Here is a 14,215-nt window from a genome sequence, read left to right on the forward strand (position 1 = left end):
TCGTATTGTATTTTAAAACACAATCACGACGTTTGCGATTAACATCATCGCAAACTAAAATGATCCCAAATGTAACTATGGCGCGCTTGCTTCATTTCTCCTCGTGTGTCTGCTGCACGTGTTTTGCGCATTAGCTGGCACACGCCTGGCACACGCCTCAAAACTACACACTCTAATGATGACCTTGCTGACTCGACCATCGATTTATGTTATATCGAGTCATTTATTAATGACAATTAATCCATCGTCGCTTAATCATTAGCATCCCTGATGTATTTCATAATGGTCCACGGGATGATCAAAGTTTCAGGTATTTTTATACACAGGTGGACTACATTCATCTAAATATGTGCCTTTTGATGGCAACTTGTTGCACTAGAACTATCAGGGGTAAATACTTCTGCAAATCACAACTTTTACCATTTTTATTTGTACCTCCCTGGGGTTGGGGGTTCTCACCTCTGCCCTGTGTGTGTGGAGTTTACTTGTTCTCTCCATGCTTCAGGGGTTTCCTCCGGGTACTCTGGTTTCCTCCCCAAGTCCAAAAACATGCGCTGTTGGCTTACTGGCGTTTCCAAATTGTCCACAGTGTGTGAATGTGTGTGCAACTGTGCCTATGGGCTATTTTGTGTCTATTTCAGTTCCAGGTTATAACACTACAAAATGTGGGAAAATTCGAATAAAAACACATGAAGACTATATAATCTCCATCACCCGAACCAAATATAAAATATATATGCTGGAAAAATATCAGACTCAAGCTCTGATACTCCACCACCGCCATTTGCTCCGTTCCACATCCTGGCTGGGTTTTATTAGTTAAGCAAAGGATTTAAATTGAGGACGCAGGTGGGCCTAAATCAACCCCAAAACACACTAACTCTTCCCAGTGCTCTATCAGATAAACACACATGACCGAGGCAATGATTTCTCCAGTAGGGGGTAAAGTAGCAATTCAGGGTTGTTTTTTTTTTCAGTAGGTGATAGCACACTCATTCTCTTAGCATTTGAGATTATTATCTTTTGTCTGCAGGCTATATGGTGTTAACTGATTGTTACTGATTTTCTAGCACATTGTAAGTGCTGTGTACACCCACCTTGACACCTGGCAAGGCGACACACCATCACTAACCATGACATGTGCTAATTACTGCACAAAAACACACAGCGGCTGGGGAGGTTTATTCAGCTGCACACTCGTGAACCCAAAAGTGAGACAGTATTCACAGAATGCTTGGCAAACACCTAGCCAACAATCTCTGTCCTTCACACACACACACACACACACACACACACACACACACACACACACACATGCATGCAACACCCCTCCCCAGTGTCAGATTTTTGGAGTGCTGCCCAAACTCTAAGTGAGAGGTAGCCATTTACAAGCTTCATTCTCCACCAAGACACTAATCAGATAAATGATCTATTTGTTTTAAAACATCATCAACTACATTAAGGCTGCAGGCAAACTTGCATGGTTGCCAGGCAGCTACTGGGGTGGCAGAGCTGGGGTGGGGATGGCAATGTTTGCCCACCAATAGGATGGCACTGAGATACACTCTGATGGATGCAGGGCAACGAGAGACAAATTAACTACAGCGTGTTAATCACTTATTCCTCTAATGGAAGCACACACACACACACACACACACACACACACACACACACACACAGGCCTCAAGGCACATACACTTGCCCTTTAAAACCATTGTAGGACATCACTTCCCTGTCAATTTGTTAATCTAGTTTTCAATTAGAGCAATTCAATGCTGACTTTCAATTTCACCTGAGGAACAGTTCAAAGTTTTTGCACCACCACTAACTGCACTGAAGATTCAAGGTAGAAGAATTGTCAAACATCTAAGCAAAGGGGCCAAGGTCAATAAATCCTACGATTATAAAGCGAACACAGAGCCTGAACTAAAAAGTGTTCTTACAATATGGACTGAAGTATTGCAAAATTGTAGAAATAAATAATATATAGTATTTTATTCTTCACTTTTCTTTGCACAATAGCGTCAAGCATGATGCAGAATTTTTTTCCATAGAATATTCCATTTTTTTGTGAAAAATTGTTTTGCACAACCCCAGCTCCAAAAAAGTGGGAACGTTGTGTAAAATGTAAATAAAAACAGAATGCAATGATTTGCAAATCTCATAAACCCATATGTTGTTCACAATAGAACATAGAAAAAATATTAAATGTTTAAACTGAGGAAATGTACCATTTGAAGAAAAAAAATAAGGTGATTTTGAATTTGACTGCCGCAACCGTCTCAAAAAAGAAGGGACGGGGGCAACAAAAAGCTGGGAATGTAAGTGTCAGTAAAAAGAAACAGCTGGAGGTTAATTGGGAACAGGTCAGAAACACGATTGGGCATAGAGAGAGTATCTTAGAGAGGAAGAGTCTTTCAGAAATAAAGATGGGCAGAGGTTCACCAATCTGTGAAAAACTGCGTCTACAATTTGTGGAACATTTTCAGAATAATGTTCCTCAACGTGAAATTGCGAAGACTATGAATATCTCATAATTTATAATGATAATGAGTCTTTCTTGATTATATATACATTACAGCAGAGTGAAATTCTTTTTCAGTCACATATCCCAGCATGTCAGGAAGTTGGGGTCACAGTACAGGGTCAGCCATGAAACAGCGCCCCTGGAGCAGAGAGGGTTAAGAGCCTTGCTCAAGGGCCCAACAGTGGCAGTTTGGCAGTACTGGGGCTTGAACCCCCGACCTTCCGATCAGTAACCCAGAGCCTTAACCATCAAGCCACCATAGTGAAAATCAATACTGCATGCCCGTGATCTTCGGGCCCTCAGGCGGCACTGCATTAAAAACAGACATGATTCTGTAATGGAAATCACTGCATGGGCTCAGAAACATCTCGAGAACTCATTGTCTGTGAACACAGTTCGCCGTGCCATCCACAAATGCTGGTTAAAGCTCTATCGTGCAAGGAAGAAACCGTATATGAACATGATCCAGAAACGCCGCCATCTTCTCTGGGCCAAAGCTCATTTAATATGGACTGAGGCGAAGTGGAAAACTATTCTATGGTCAGACGAATTGAAATTTAAATTGAAACCATGGACACCGCGTCCTCTAAACTAAAGAGGAGAGGAACCATCCGGCTTTTTATCTGCTCTCAGTTCGAAAGCCTGCATCTCTGATGGTATGGGGTGCATTATTGCCTATGTAATGGGCAGCTTGCACATCTGGAAAGGCACCATCAATACTGAAAGGTATATATAGGTTTTATAGCAACATGTTTCCATCCAGATTCCATCCCATCTTTACTTCTGAGAGACTCTGTCTCTCTAAGATACGCTTTTTATGCCCAATCATGTTACTGACCTGTTGCCAATTAACCTAATTAGTTGCGAAATGTTCCTCCAGCTGTTTCTTTTTAACTTACTTTTCCAGTCTTTTGTTGCCCCGTCCCAACTTTTTTGAGACGTGTTCCAGCCATCAAATTAATAAATAACTTTTTTTTTTTTAAATGGTAAATTTCCTCAGTTTAAACATTTGATATATTTTCTATGTTCCACTGTGAATAACATATGGGTTTGAGATTTGCAAATCATTGCATTCTGTTTCTATTTACATTTTACACCGCGTCCCAACTTTTTTGGAACTGGGATTGTATTTCCTAATACAGTGTACTATATATAGATAAGAAATGCAGATACATTCCCTTCATACACAGAAGTACATTGTAATGTTTTCTGAAGTATTCAATGACTTTAATTTGTTATAATGATAGATAGAACAGCAGTTGCATTTTTGTTAAGTGAGTAAAAGCAGAGAGTTCGAATTGCAACACAGATTTGCTTTTCCAGGCTTTGCTCTTTTTTTTGTGAAGCTTTTCCAGGCTTTTACTGTACCTTCTTTCAGTTGTTTGTGTCGTGGGTTTCTCCCTTCAGTATCCTCTTCAGAAGGTGAAATACTGTTCAATTGGGTTAAGGTCTGATGACGGACTTGGCCAGTCTAAAACCTTCCGCTTTTCCCCCTGATTAAATCCTGTGTTGAGTTGGCACTGTGTTTTAGATCACTGTCTTGCTGCATGATGAAGGTTCCTCACGAATAATTTGGATGTATTTCTCTGTAAATCGTCGGACAAAATTTCCCTGTGAACTTCTGAATTTATTCTGCTGCTACCATCATGAGTTACATCATCAATAAAGATTAGTGAGATTGTTCCAGAAGCAGCCATGCAAGCCCAAGCCATGACACTACCTTCATCATGTTTCACAGATGAGCTTATATGTTTTGGTTCATGCGCAGATCCTTTGTTTCTCCACACTTTGGCTTTTTCCATCACTTTGATAGAGGTGAATCTTGGTTCCCAAACTTTTGCAGCTCATCTCTGTATTTCTTTATGAATTCCAACCTGACTGCTGATGAGTGGTTTGCATCTTGTGGTATGGCCTCTATATTTCTGCTCTAAAAGTCTTCTTCGAACTGTGGATTGTGATACATTCACCCCTGCCCTGTGGAGGTTGTTGATGTCGTTACTGACTGTTGTTTTTAGATTTCTCTTCTCACATGTTTCTGTCATTGCCTGTTGTTGTTTTCCTTGGCTGACCCAGTCGGTGTCTGCTGCCCAGTACACTAGTGGTCTTTTTATTTTTCAGGACTATCCAAATTGTTGTAATGGCTATGCCAATCTGAATGATTTTCCCTCTTTTCTCAGCTTCAAAATGGCTTGCTTTTGCTTCCAGACACAGCTCTCTGATTTTCAACTCAACTCAACTTTATTTCTAGAGCACTTTCAAAAACCACAATGGGTACCAAAGTGCTGCACATGCACATGGACTTACAATCTTCATTTTGGCTAATCCATTTTAACAACAAATGCAGTCTACACATGTGAAACTGAAGGCTAAAACCAAGAGTAGATGTTCAGAGCTATTTACTGTTTAAAGAATCAATCTAACAGGACATACCCGGGTAATAAGAAATACCTGTCAGTCACATGTTCCAATATTTTTGCTTGCCTACAAATTGGGTGGTCTGATACAAAATGTGCTGTGTTCTATGTCGTTTCACACATCTACATATAAATAGCAGGGAATAAAAGCTGAAATAATTTTTTTAACTGTTTTATCAAGCTTTTTTTCTTTGCGAACATAACATTTATAGTTAAATAAACATACGAAGAAAATAAAAAGAGAAAAAAAGGGAGGGGGAGGAGGGGGAGCCCCTGAAAGCCTACTAACAGAAAATGTTGACATTAGCACATATGCAGGATTCATTTATTAACCTTTACATCTGAAATTCTAAACTCTTTTCTCATATTCATCTTTTGATCTCAAACCCAAATGTCTTCAGTCGACAACAAAAATAAGAAAACAACAAATCCTCATGCAAAGTAAAAAGGGTTGGTTGAAACCTATAAAAGAGGAGAAAATGGAGGGAAGCATTAAAATTCAATAAATCACCCAATTGTAGCCCGATACTTCTTCCCCACCTTCTCCTGTCCTTGCTCTGTCTCTCTCTAATTCTGTAATTCTGGACTAGAAGGGATCTTTGTGATAGAGGAAGGAGTGTGACCTGGTTGCTGAAGTGTATCTGTAATTACCAGGGCATTAGAGCCACACACAAAGCCTCTGTAAAGTCTCATTTTGTTATTTCATTTCCCTAAAAAAAAAAAAAAAAAAAAAACCCCACTCATCACCATTGCAGCATTGCCATAACTGGTAATTGTGGTTCACCTTTTGTTCACCTTATAAAGCCGATGGACAAATCCTTCATATAATTCACTGTAATATAAATGGTAGCTCAGGTTTTTTAATGTTTCGTGCCAGATTGCAAGTCGTGCAAGGTTGTAAGTTCAAATCTTAGGACTGCCTCAGAGCAAAGCCCTTAACCCTCAAATTCTCGACTATAAGCTTGGGCTGGATTTATACTGTAAATAGCAATGACCCTGCACCTTTGCAACTCTAGAATGGCTGACTCATTCGAACCACTCTCACTGCTTATGACTAAACAAGGTTCATTGCATTTGTGGATAAACCCTTTGAACACAATGCAGTTTATATATGAAAGTCTGGTGAGTAATCTGTACAGGATAAGACTGCTAAATAACCATTAACAGAAAAGTCAGGACAGCAGACGCTGAAGTTCCAGTGGACTGACCTATATCGATGGACAGTGATTGCTCTACAGTAAGCAATTTGCATTATGGGCCTACATCTGCATAATTCTGCGAACAGAGGAAAGAATAGACACAGTGCTTGTATACACCTCCCAAACTAAAACACACACACACGCACACATGTACAAATGAGAAAATCTACTAACTGCACCACTGCTCTTTTGGCCTCAGACCATACAAGTGATTTTTTGGGAGCCATTAGGGTACCGGAATTTATTTGAATTAAAGCGAGAAAATGCTACACTCATGTGTATGCACTGCGACACATACACCGATCAGCCATAACAGTAAAACCTAACACTGACGTGAATAACACTGATTATCTCATTACAGTGGCACCTGTGAAGGAGTGGGATATATTAGGCAGCATGGGAACAGTCAGTTCTCGAAGTTGATGTCTTGAAAGCAGGAAAAATAAGCAAGGGCCAAATTTTGATGGCCAGACGACTGGGGGAGAACATCTCCAATATGGCAGGTCTTGTGGGGTGTTCCCAGTGTGCAGTGGTTAGTACCTAGCAAAAGTGGTCCAAGTGAACATCGATGCACTTGGGGAGCGAAGGCTAGCCCGTCAGGTCCGATCCCACAGAAGAGTTATTGTAGCACAAACTGCTGAAAACATTAATGCTGGCTATGACAGAAAGGTTTCAGAACAAAACAGTGCATTGCAGCTGCATAGCCACAAACCATTCAGAGTGGCCATGCTGACCCCTGTCCAATACTGAAAGCACCTACAATGGGCATGTGAGCATTAGAACTGGACCATGGAGCAATGGAAGAAGGTGGCCTGGTCTGATGAATCAGGTTTTGTGATTCATAACAATAATCAATGGCAAGGTGGTGTGGTATGCAACCTGACACAAAGCGGACCCTGAAGTTGATTATTTTCCTATAACAGCACATTGAAGAGTTTTATTCCACTGTTTATACCACAGCAATTTGCCAATGAACAAATTTTCATTTATGAAAAGAATGACATGTTTTATCCATTCAGTTACATTTGATGTTGTGGAAGTTACTTCCTGTTATCACTTATGTTATAGCAGCTAAACACATTCAAGTCATTCCCTCGAAATGAATAAGACAGAAAAGATGCAGTACCGAGAAACCACAAAGCGCAAACTCATCTGTCATGAAGACATTGCAATATCGGAAAACTTAAAACACAGCTTTAACTCTGATTATTACAAAGTGCTGAAACTCTTTCCATAGGTGTTAAATAAATGTTACATTTCCTTTCACCTTCACCATAGCAACAGTTATACGTTGTTCTTTATTACATAACAAATATTTTTTTCCCCTCATGGAGCCTCTGCCATACAAGTCTGTGTGCTTTACTATAGGAATGATAATGTTTTCGAATGACTACATTAATATAAACCTGTGATTTGAATTACAGCCAACACTACTGTCACTTCATTTACTCTCACAGTGCATATATATATTTTTTTATTCTGTGAATTGAAAAAGCATTCAGCCTCTAAACTAAAAAAGTATTTAAAAAGTATTCATACTCCTTGCAATTGTAAGGCTGACTTTGATCCTACTCCACAAATTACCTTGTCAGCTCACACTATTTGTTGATACTTCACAAGGATACATAGCCTGTCTCTTTCTGAGGTCTATCAGTATGGTGGAGACTGTCTAAAGAACAAATCAGAATGATGTCAAAGGAGCATTCAAAAAACGTCAAGGATCAAATCGCAAAGCGCAAGACCATATCAAATGCACTGAACATAGCATAGAGCTCAAATCAGTTCATCATCACCATTAAAAATAAAGTGGAGAAACTATGAAACTACAGTTACACTGCCTAGATTAGGTCACCCCTATAAACCGAGCCAACCAACTAGAAGTGGATTTGTTAGAATGGCTACTGTGGGACTAGCTGTCCCTCCAACTGATTTACAGATGTCAGTAACCGGGACTGAATGCAAGGTTCATGGATCAGCAATAGCCAAGGTCGTAGACCAAAAATGAATATGTGTGAGCACTGAAGGGAAAAAAGGTCTCTTGGAAGACTCCCCAATGAGGTGGCAGAAGGTCTTGTGGTCTGAATTGAAAAAATTTGAATGTTTTGACTTGAAGTATAAGCAGCATGTGTAACATAAATCTAGGCACATGAGTTAAATAGCACCATACTCACTGTAAAATATGGTGGTGGTAGTATGATGTTATGGGGATGCTTTTCAGCAGCAGGGACTGGCAATCTGGATAGAACTGATGGGAAATGACTGGTCATCATTACAGAGAAATCGTACGGAAAAAAAAAATCAACTCCCCTCTACCAGAAAGCTTAAACTGGGAAGGAAGTACATCTTTTGACCCAAATCACACAGCCAAAGCAACACTAGAGTGGTTTAAAGAAAACTGACATCACTGAGTGGCCCCAGTCAGAGTACTGATCTTAACCCATCAAACAACTGTTTGAAGAACTTGCAAAAGGTGAAGTATTTTAAAGATGAACTGGATAAAATTGCTCCAGCACACTATCTAAAAAGACTACTAGCTGTAATAACTATCTAAGGTGGCCTAACCAAGTACAATACCTTTCTGAAGATCCTAAATATTACTAGTAAGTAATAAGTTCCTGAATACTTTTTTGTTTGTTAATTGTTCCTATTATTTTTATATCAGTTTTCTAACTTTTTTTTTTGGATTTTACTAAGAAAATGAGTCTGATTCAAAAATGTGTTCCCAAATTTCTGAAAATCTCTGGATGTTGATTAGAGAGGTGAGAGGAGAACGGTCAGACAGCTGACAGGAAGGTTATGGTAAGTCAAATAACCACTATGTACGACCATGGTGAGCAGAAAAGCATCTCAGAAAGCACAAAGAACAAGGACAAGGACAATTAGCTACAATTAGCCTACAAGAATGCTATTCAGCTAGCTAATTATAGTCCCCCCACTTTTTTTTTTCCTAACAATGTTACAGCCAGTTTGAGGTGGTTGAATCTTGCTTCAGTCCAAGAATAAGACACTGATAATAAGGATGTTTAAAAGTGTGTTATAATCTTGCGCTTTCGAAGAACATAAGAATAATAGAACTAATAAGAAACTACTAATAATGTGCAAAATAGTATGCAAATGTACAGCGGTGATTGAAAGTTTGTGAACCCTTTAGAATTTTTAGATTTCAGCATAAATATGACCTAAAACATCGTCAGATTTTCACACAAGTCCTAAAAGTAGATAAAGAGAACCCAATTAAACGAATGAGACAAAAATATTATACTTGGTCATTTATTTATTGAGGAAAATGATCCAATATTACGTACCTGTGAGTGGCAAAAGTATGTGAAACTTTGCTTTCAGTATCTGGTGTGACCCGCTTGTGCAGCAATAAGTGCAATTAAACGTTTCCGGTAACTGTTGATCAGTCCTGTACATCGGCTTGGAGGAATTTTAGCCCATTCCTCAGTACAGAACAGCTTCAACTCTGGGATGTTGGTGGGTTTCCTCACATGAACTGCTTGCTTCAGGTCCTTCCACAACATTTCTATTGGATTAAGGTCAGAACTTTGACTTGAACATTCCAAAACATTAACTTTATTCTTCTTTAACCATTCAGCTTGTGTGCTTAGGGTCATTGTCCCTACTTTAAGACTTGTATGAAAATCTGATGACGTTTTAGGTCACATTTATGCAGAAATGTAGAAAATTCTAAAGTGTTCACAAACTTTCACGCACCACTGTACCTCCACAAAAGCCTAAGCACACTGTCTGGATAAAAAGGTACTATACACGTGCGTTGTTGTTCCAAAATGTACAAATAATTATCGACCTCAAATGAGCTTTACAGGTAGAAAGGTCATGTCTAGTTCATTTAATTAAAAAAATGAAAGACATAACCATTGACAGGGGTTTGTACTCTGAAAGGTTCAGTTTTGTATGTTGTTGTTTTTTTTCCCTGAGAGTGTGAGGCTGCACCATATCTCATTGGATCAGCTGTGCATAGATGACATGCATATTAGACTTAATAGACGATGTGCATAATAGACACGTGTGAAAGCCTGTTTATTTCAAACTGTGTGTTATGTTTTTTACTCTGGATCCTGGAATAAAAGATGAACATCTTTGAAGTGTGACATCTGTGTGAACTGATGCTGAAGTGAAGGTGATACAATCTGCAGAGCATGAACAGATCCATATCTGTATCTGCAGTGATGGGCCAGGAGTGGCTTATGAAGGGGGAGGCGGACCTTCAACGTGTTTGAGGAGACGAGTTGCTCTAATTGATGCCGCCTTGTCTCCTCAATCTTACGTCCTTCAGCCTGTGACCCGGAAACCGATCAACGTCAACAGTATTTAAAGACGCGTCACTTCTCTAAATGCACTGAGAGTAATCTAGGAGAGAGGAAACAGGAAGCCCCTAGATCAAGAATACACTGCTGTAGTGCCTGACATTAGTATATGGCATAAATGATCCACCTCTCCAAAAAATAAAGCTCATTCCAATAAATAAAAACGATGATAAGGAGCACTAATACAAAATGACTCATTAATTAAATAAGATGACATCACTAGCACAAATCATAGTAGAATTTTATATAGTATATAGCAGCAGTATTTAAACACACATATACATTATGTACACATAATAATATGGTAGTAATAGCATTTTCATTTTTGTTTGTTTAGTGTGCATTCTCAATGCCCTGTGCCACATCATCATTAATAAGTGACGATGTATTAAGAGTGATACTTCAGTGATCAGGGGCGACTCATTAGGCGAATACATTTGTACTGCATTCTTCCTGTTTCCTTTCCTTGCATCCTCAGATATTAAAGCTAACAAGCAAGGAATGAACACAAACAGGCACAATTGAAGAAATGAGAAGTGCCAGCACAACCACAACAACAAAATGTGCACTTTCGTACACTACTTGCTGATAGTAGGAGGATCTGGATTTGTAAGCTGTCTCTCAAACAAGGAATCAGTGAAGCAGTACACAGCAACTCCTACTGTTCTGAAGAAAAGAAAAAAACAACAACATTAACGTTCCAGGGAATTCAGAAGTTTTATTGGGTAATTTTTCAGAAACACTTCTGATGTAGCATAAACAAGGCGCAAGAGTCAGACTCTTGTCATGTGATTTTCTTCAGAGCATTTCAGTGGAGAGTCTCCTGAACATCTCACTCAAACACAGCAAGTCATGACCCAGACACGTGACCCAGGTACACCAGGTATCCAGTCAGTATAATATATAGATTTACACCCGAAGCACAGGAGACAACATATTTCTTCTTCAAAATACACACTGATTACTTATTGACCTTATCTAGTAAGACACAAGATATGAAAGAGGTGCCAAAGCTGCCATCTATGTCCATACTGCTGAGTCAGAAAAGCCTCTCCATAGCTCTTCAGCATGTTCTGATAAGTTCCATTGTGTCCCCCTTCAGCCCTGCTGGAAACAAGAGTGCTTAAAGCAACAGCATAGACTACTCCTCACAGTCCTGATGAGGCAGATCACACAAATCCTTACATGTGTACAGCTAATCCAACGTCCAGTCCGTCACAAGACACAGAGACTTCGGGGCTAGTCAGGTCTTTAGGCAGGGATTTGGGATGGAGGATAGGTAATAGATGGGCATCCCCTTTCTTTAATGACAATGCACTAGGCCAGCTGAGCCGAGAAGAACATGGGGGAGATGTTTGGACCTACCAAGGCGTGACATCAATTAGGGGTGGCTGAGAGGAGCGTTTGAAAGAAAGAGGGATGACCCTGCCTCAAAGAGGGGCAGAGGGCCAAAAAGAGGGGTGATGCTGCCAGTGCTTATTAATCCAACAAGAGAACAAGACTGTTAGCGAGACAGCAAAGCGAGTCAACGAACTAACTGATGGCGTCTGTCTTTTAACAAAACACAGAAAAGTGTGTTCAGTCGTATATTTGTAGTGGTTTATATTTCATTTAAAATAGAGAGGAGAGGCAAACGAGAATTATTAATTGAGAGACAAAGAAAGAGGACTAAACTTGTCTCATTGTCACTTTTCTACTTTTTTCCAAGACAGAGATCTAATGTTGAATTAAAATAACAAACAAACAGTATTTCTGCCATATTCCTAACAAAAACGTGGCACAAATATCACTTTTATTGTGTATGTTGATGTTTTAAATCCGGCGGATTAACGCAGAATTTCAGATTCAGAGTAAAGAAGATTTCTTTACCCTTATTCAAATATGAATAGACAAATAGGCTGATATCCATAAAAGGTTTTTTGTAGCTCACACAATGTTTACACGATTGAGTTAAATTGGGATAGAGACATTTCTTTTTGGAAAAATACTCCGAAAGAAAGATACATATTCAAATACAATGCATTCAGCATCATAACACTTTCAATAATGCTACACTGCACATAGCCTTAATAGTATGGGTGCCACAGACAGTTCAAGAATCCTGCTTGACTAATTGTATAATTGACAGTTTCACTAAATCCAGCATCACATTTTGCTCTTATTCCCTCCTCACTGACAGAGTAAATTAGATGTCTCTAATTGCGCAATTGTGCCTGCCAGTGGCTCCTTAGAGATTTGCAGCTTGAACCAAAACCCAAAACCACCATCCATTTCTCAACTAATAAAAAATTATACACTCAAATGTCCAGGACCCAAACGATTCCACACTGCCACATATTGTTTAGTGCCAATACAGGAAAAGACATGTTCAGTGCAGCACAACGCATCCCTGCACAACAGTACAATGTTCTTATCATTCTGTAACACACTGTAAACAATAGTTATTCTATTTCTAATTCCTATATTGAATGTACATATTTTTACGTCCTCGTCTTTTGATTTGACAACTGCGATTTGAATTAACAATTTCGATTTTAAACTTCCGTCTGTTTTCAGAAATCTTTGTTAATAGTCCATGCGCTTGTCTTGTCTGTTTAGTATGTTACATGTCATACATGTGTGTACTCACCAAAGACAAATTCCTTGTTTGCATAACATACTTGGCAGAATACAGAGATCCTGATTCTGATCAAACTGTTGATGTGTGTGAAAAGAAGCTTCCAAATGTGTTCAAACTTCTCATGTATTATATACACACTGAGATGGTCACTCACAGACATTCCCGGTGTTGTCGAAGCTGTTGAGCACCTCCTCCATTTTAATCGGCCCATGGTTGTCTCTAAAGAATGGCAAGTTTGCAAATGTAAAAGAACCGACGATGCAGAAATGTGAGCATGTCAAAAAACCTGTAGGAGTGGTCTATGTTGTAATGGCCACCCATGTCATACCAACCTGATTAAGGCACTGTACTGGGGAAAGCAGGCACTTCTGTACTCAATCCACTGGCTGTCAGATGGACCATCACTCTCCAGTGAAGGAACCTCGGTCCTGGAGAAAAGGTTGAAGGAGGAAAATCTGCGAACTGATACTGTCTGAACGTTCACACTGTCGAGCTGCTTCTGTCTCAATACCTGGGCGGGGGGGAAAGAAGAATTGATAGAGTACAGATAGATAATTAGATAGTGCACTTATACAGAGACACTGAATTCAATATACAGTATAATTGTCCTATACAGATGCTAGTTACACAGTGCATTCTGGTGCAAATTTGATCCTGAGTGTATTATCTAGATAATAAACCAGCAGCTGTCACCTGTCGGAGAATTGTCCACCTGGCGCGAGCTGCATCTGTCCCACAGTGGGAATCCGGAGCCTGGTGCTTGTTTACATGCGTTTCCGGCGATGGCGCGCCTTTGAATATTTTCATTCCCGGGCTACCTGTTGGGTTTGACTCCATTTCTCACTTAAATAACTAATAAAAAAAACAGTTGAATAACAATTGAATAAGCTAACTCTGTAAACGTTATCGTTTACAACTGCTTATATTGTACAAAAACAAACACCATGAGTTATAAATAAATTGTCACAATTCGCCGGTAACCAAGGCACCCTGTAGCCGGCCCATGAAGCGCGCTACTTCCGCATACTTTCCACGTCGGTCTAGCGGCTAAGGAAATCCAATAGATTACCGAGCTCATCGAGCGCATTTGCACGTAGTTACAGATAATCTTACAGGCTCGGGGT

General features: G+C 39.6%; 1 protein-coding gene across 1 annotated transcript in view; it reads right to left on the minus strand.

The window, feature by feature from the left end:
* The window catches only part of camkmt (calmodulin-lysine N-methyltransferase), a 121,635-nt gene extending 107,510 nt beyond the window's left edge, over nucleotides 1-14,125 (minus strand). Inside the window, exons 1-3 of the mRNA XM_017463955.3 lie at nucleotides 13,785-14,125; nucleotides 13,424-13,602; nucleotides 13,246-13,310 (exon numbers count right to left, since the gene is read on the minus strand). Coding sequence (XP_017319444.1) covers nucleotides 13,246-13,310; nucleotides 13,424-13,602; nucleotides 13,785-13,928 — 388 coding nt within the window. The 5' untranslated portion in view covers nucleotides 13,929-14,125. The remainder of the gene's footprint in view (nucleotides 1-13,245; nucleotides 13,311-13,423; nucleotides 13,603-13,784) is intronic.
* Between the last annotated feature and the right edge of the window lie 90 nt (nucleotides 14,126-14,215).

This window comes from Ictalurus punctatus, chromosome 3 (assembly GCF_001660625.3).
Source record: "Ictalurus punctatus breed USDA103 chromosome 3, Coco_2.0, whole genome shotgun sequence".
Lineage (NCBI taxonomy): Eukaryota > Metazoa > Chordata > Actinopteri > Siluriformes > Ictaluridae > Ictalurus > Ictalurus punctatus.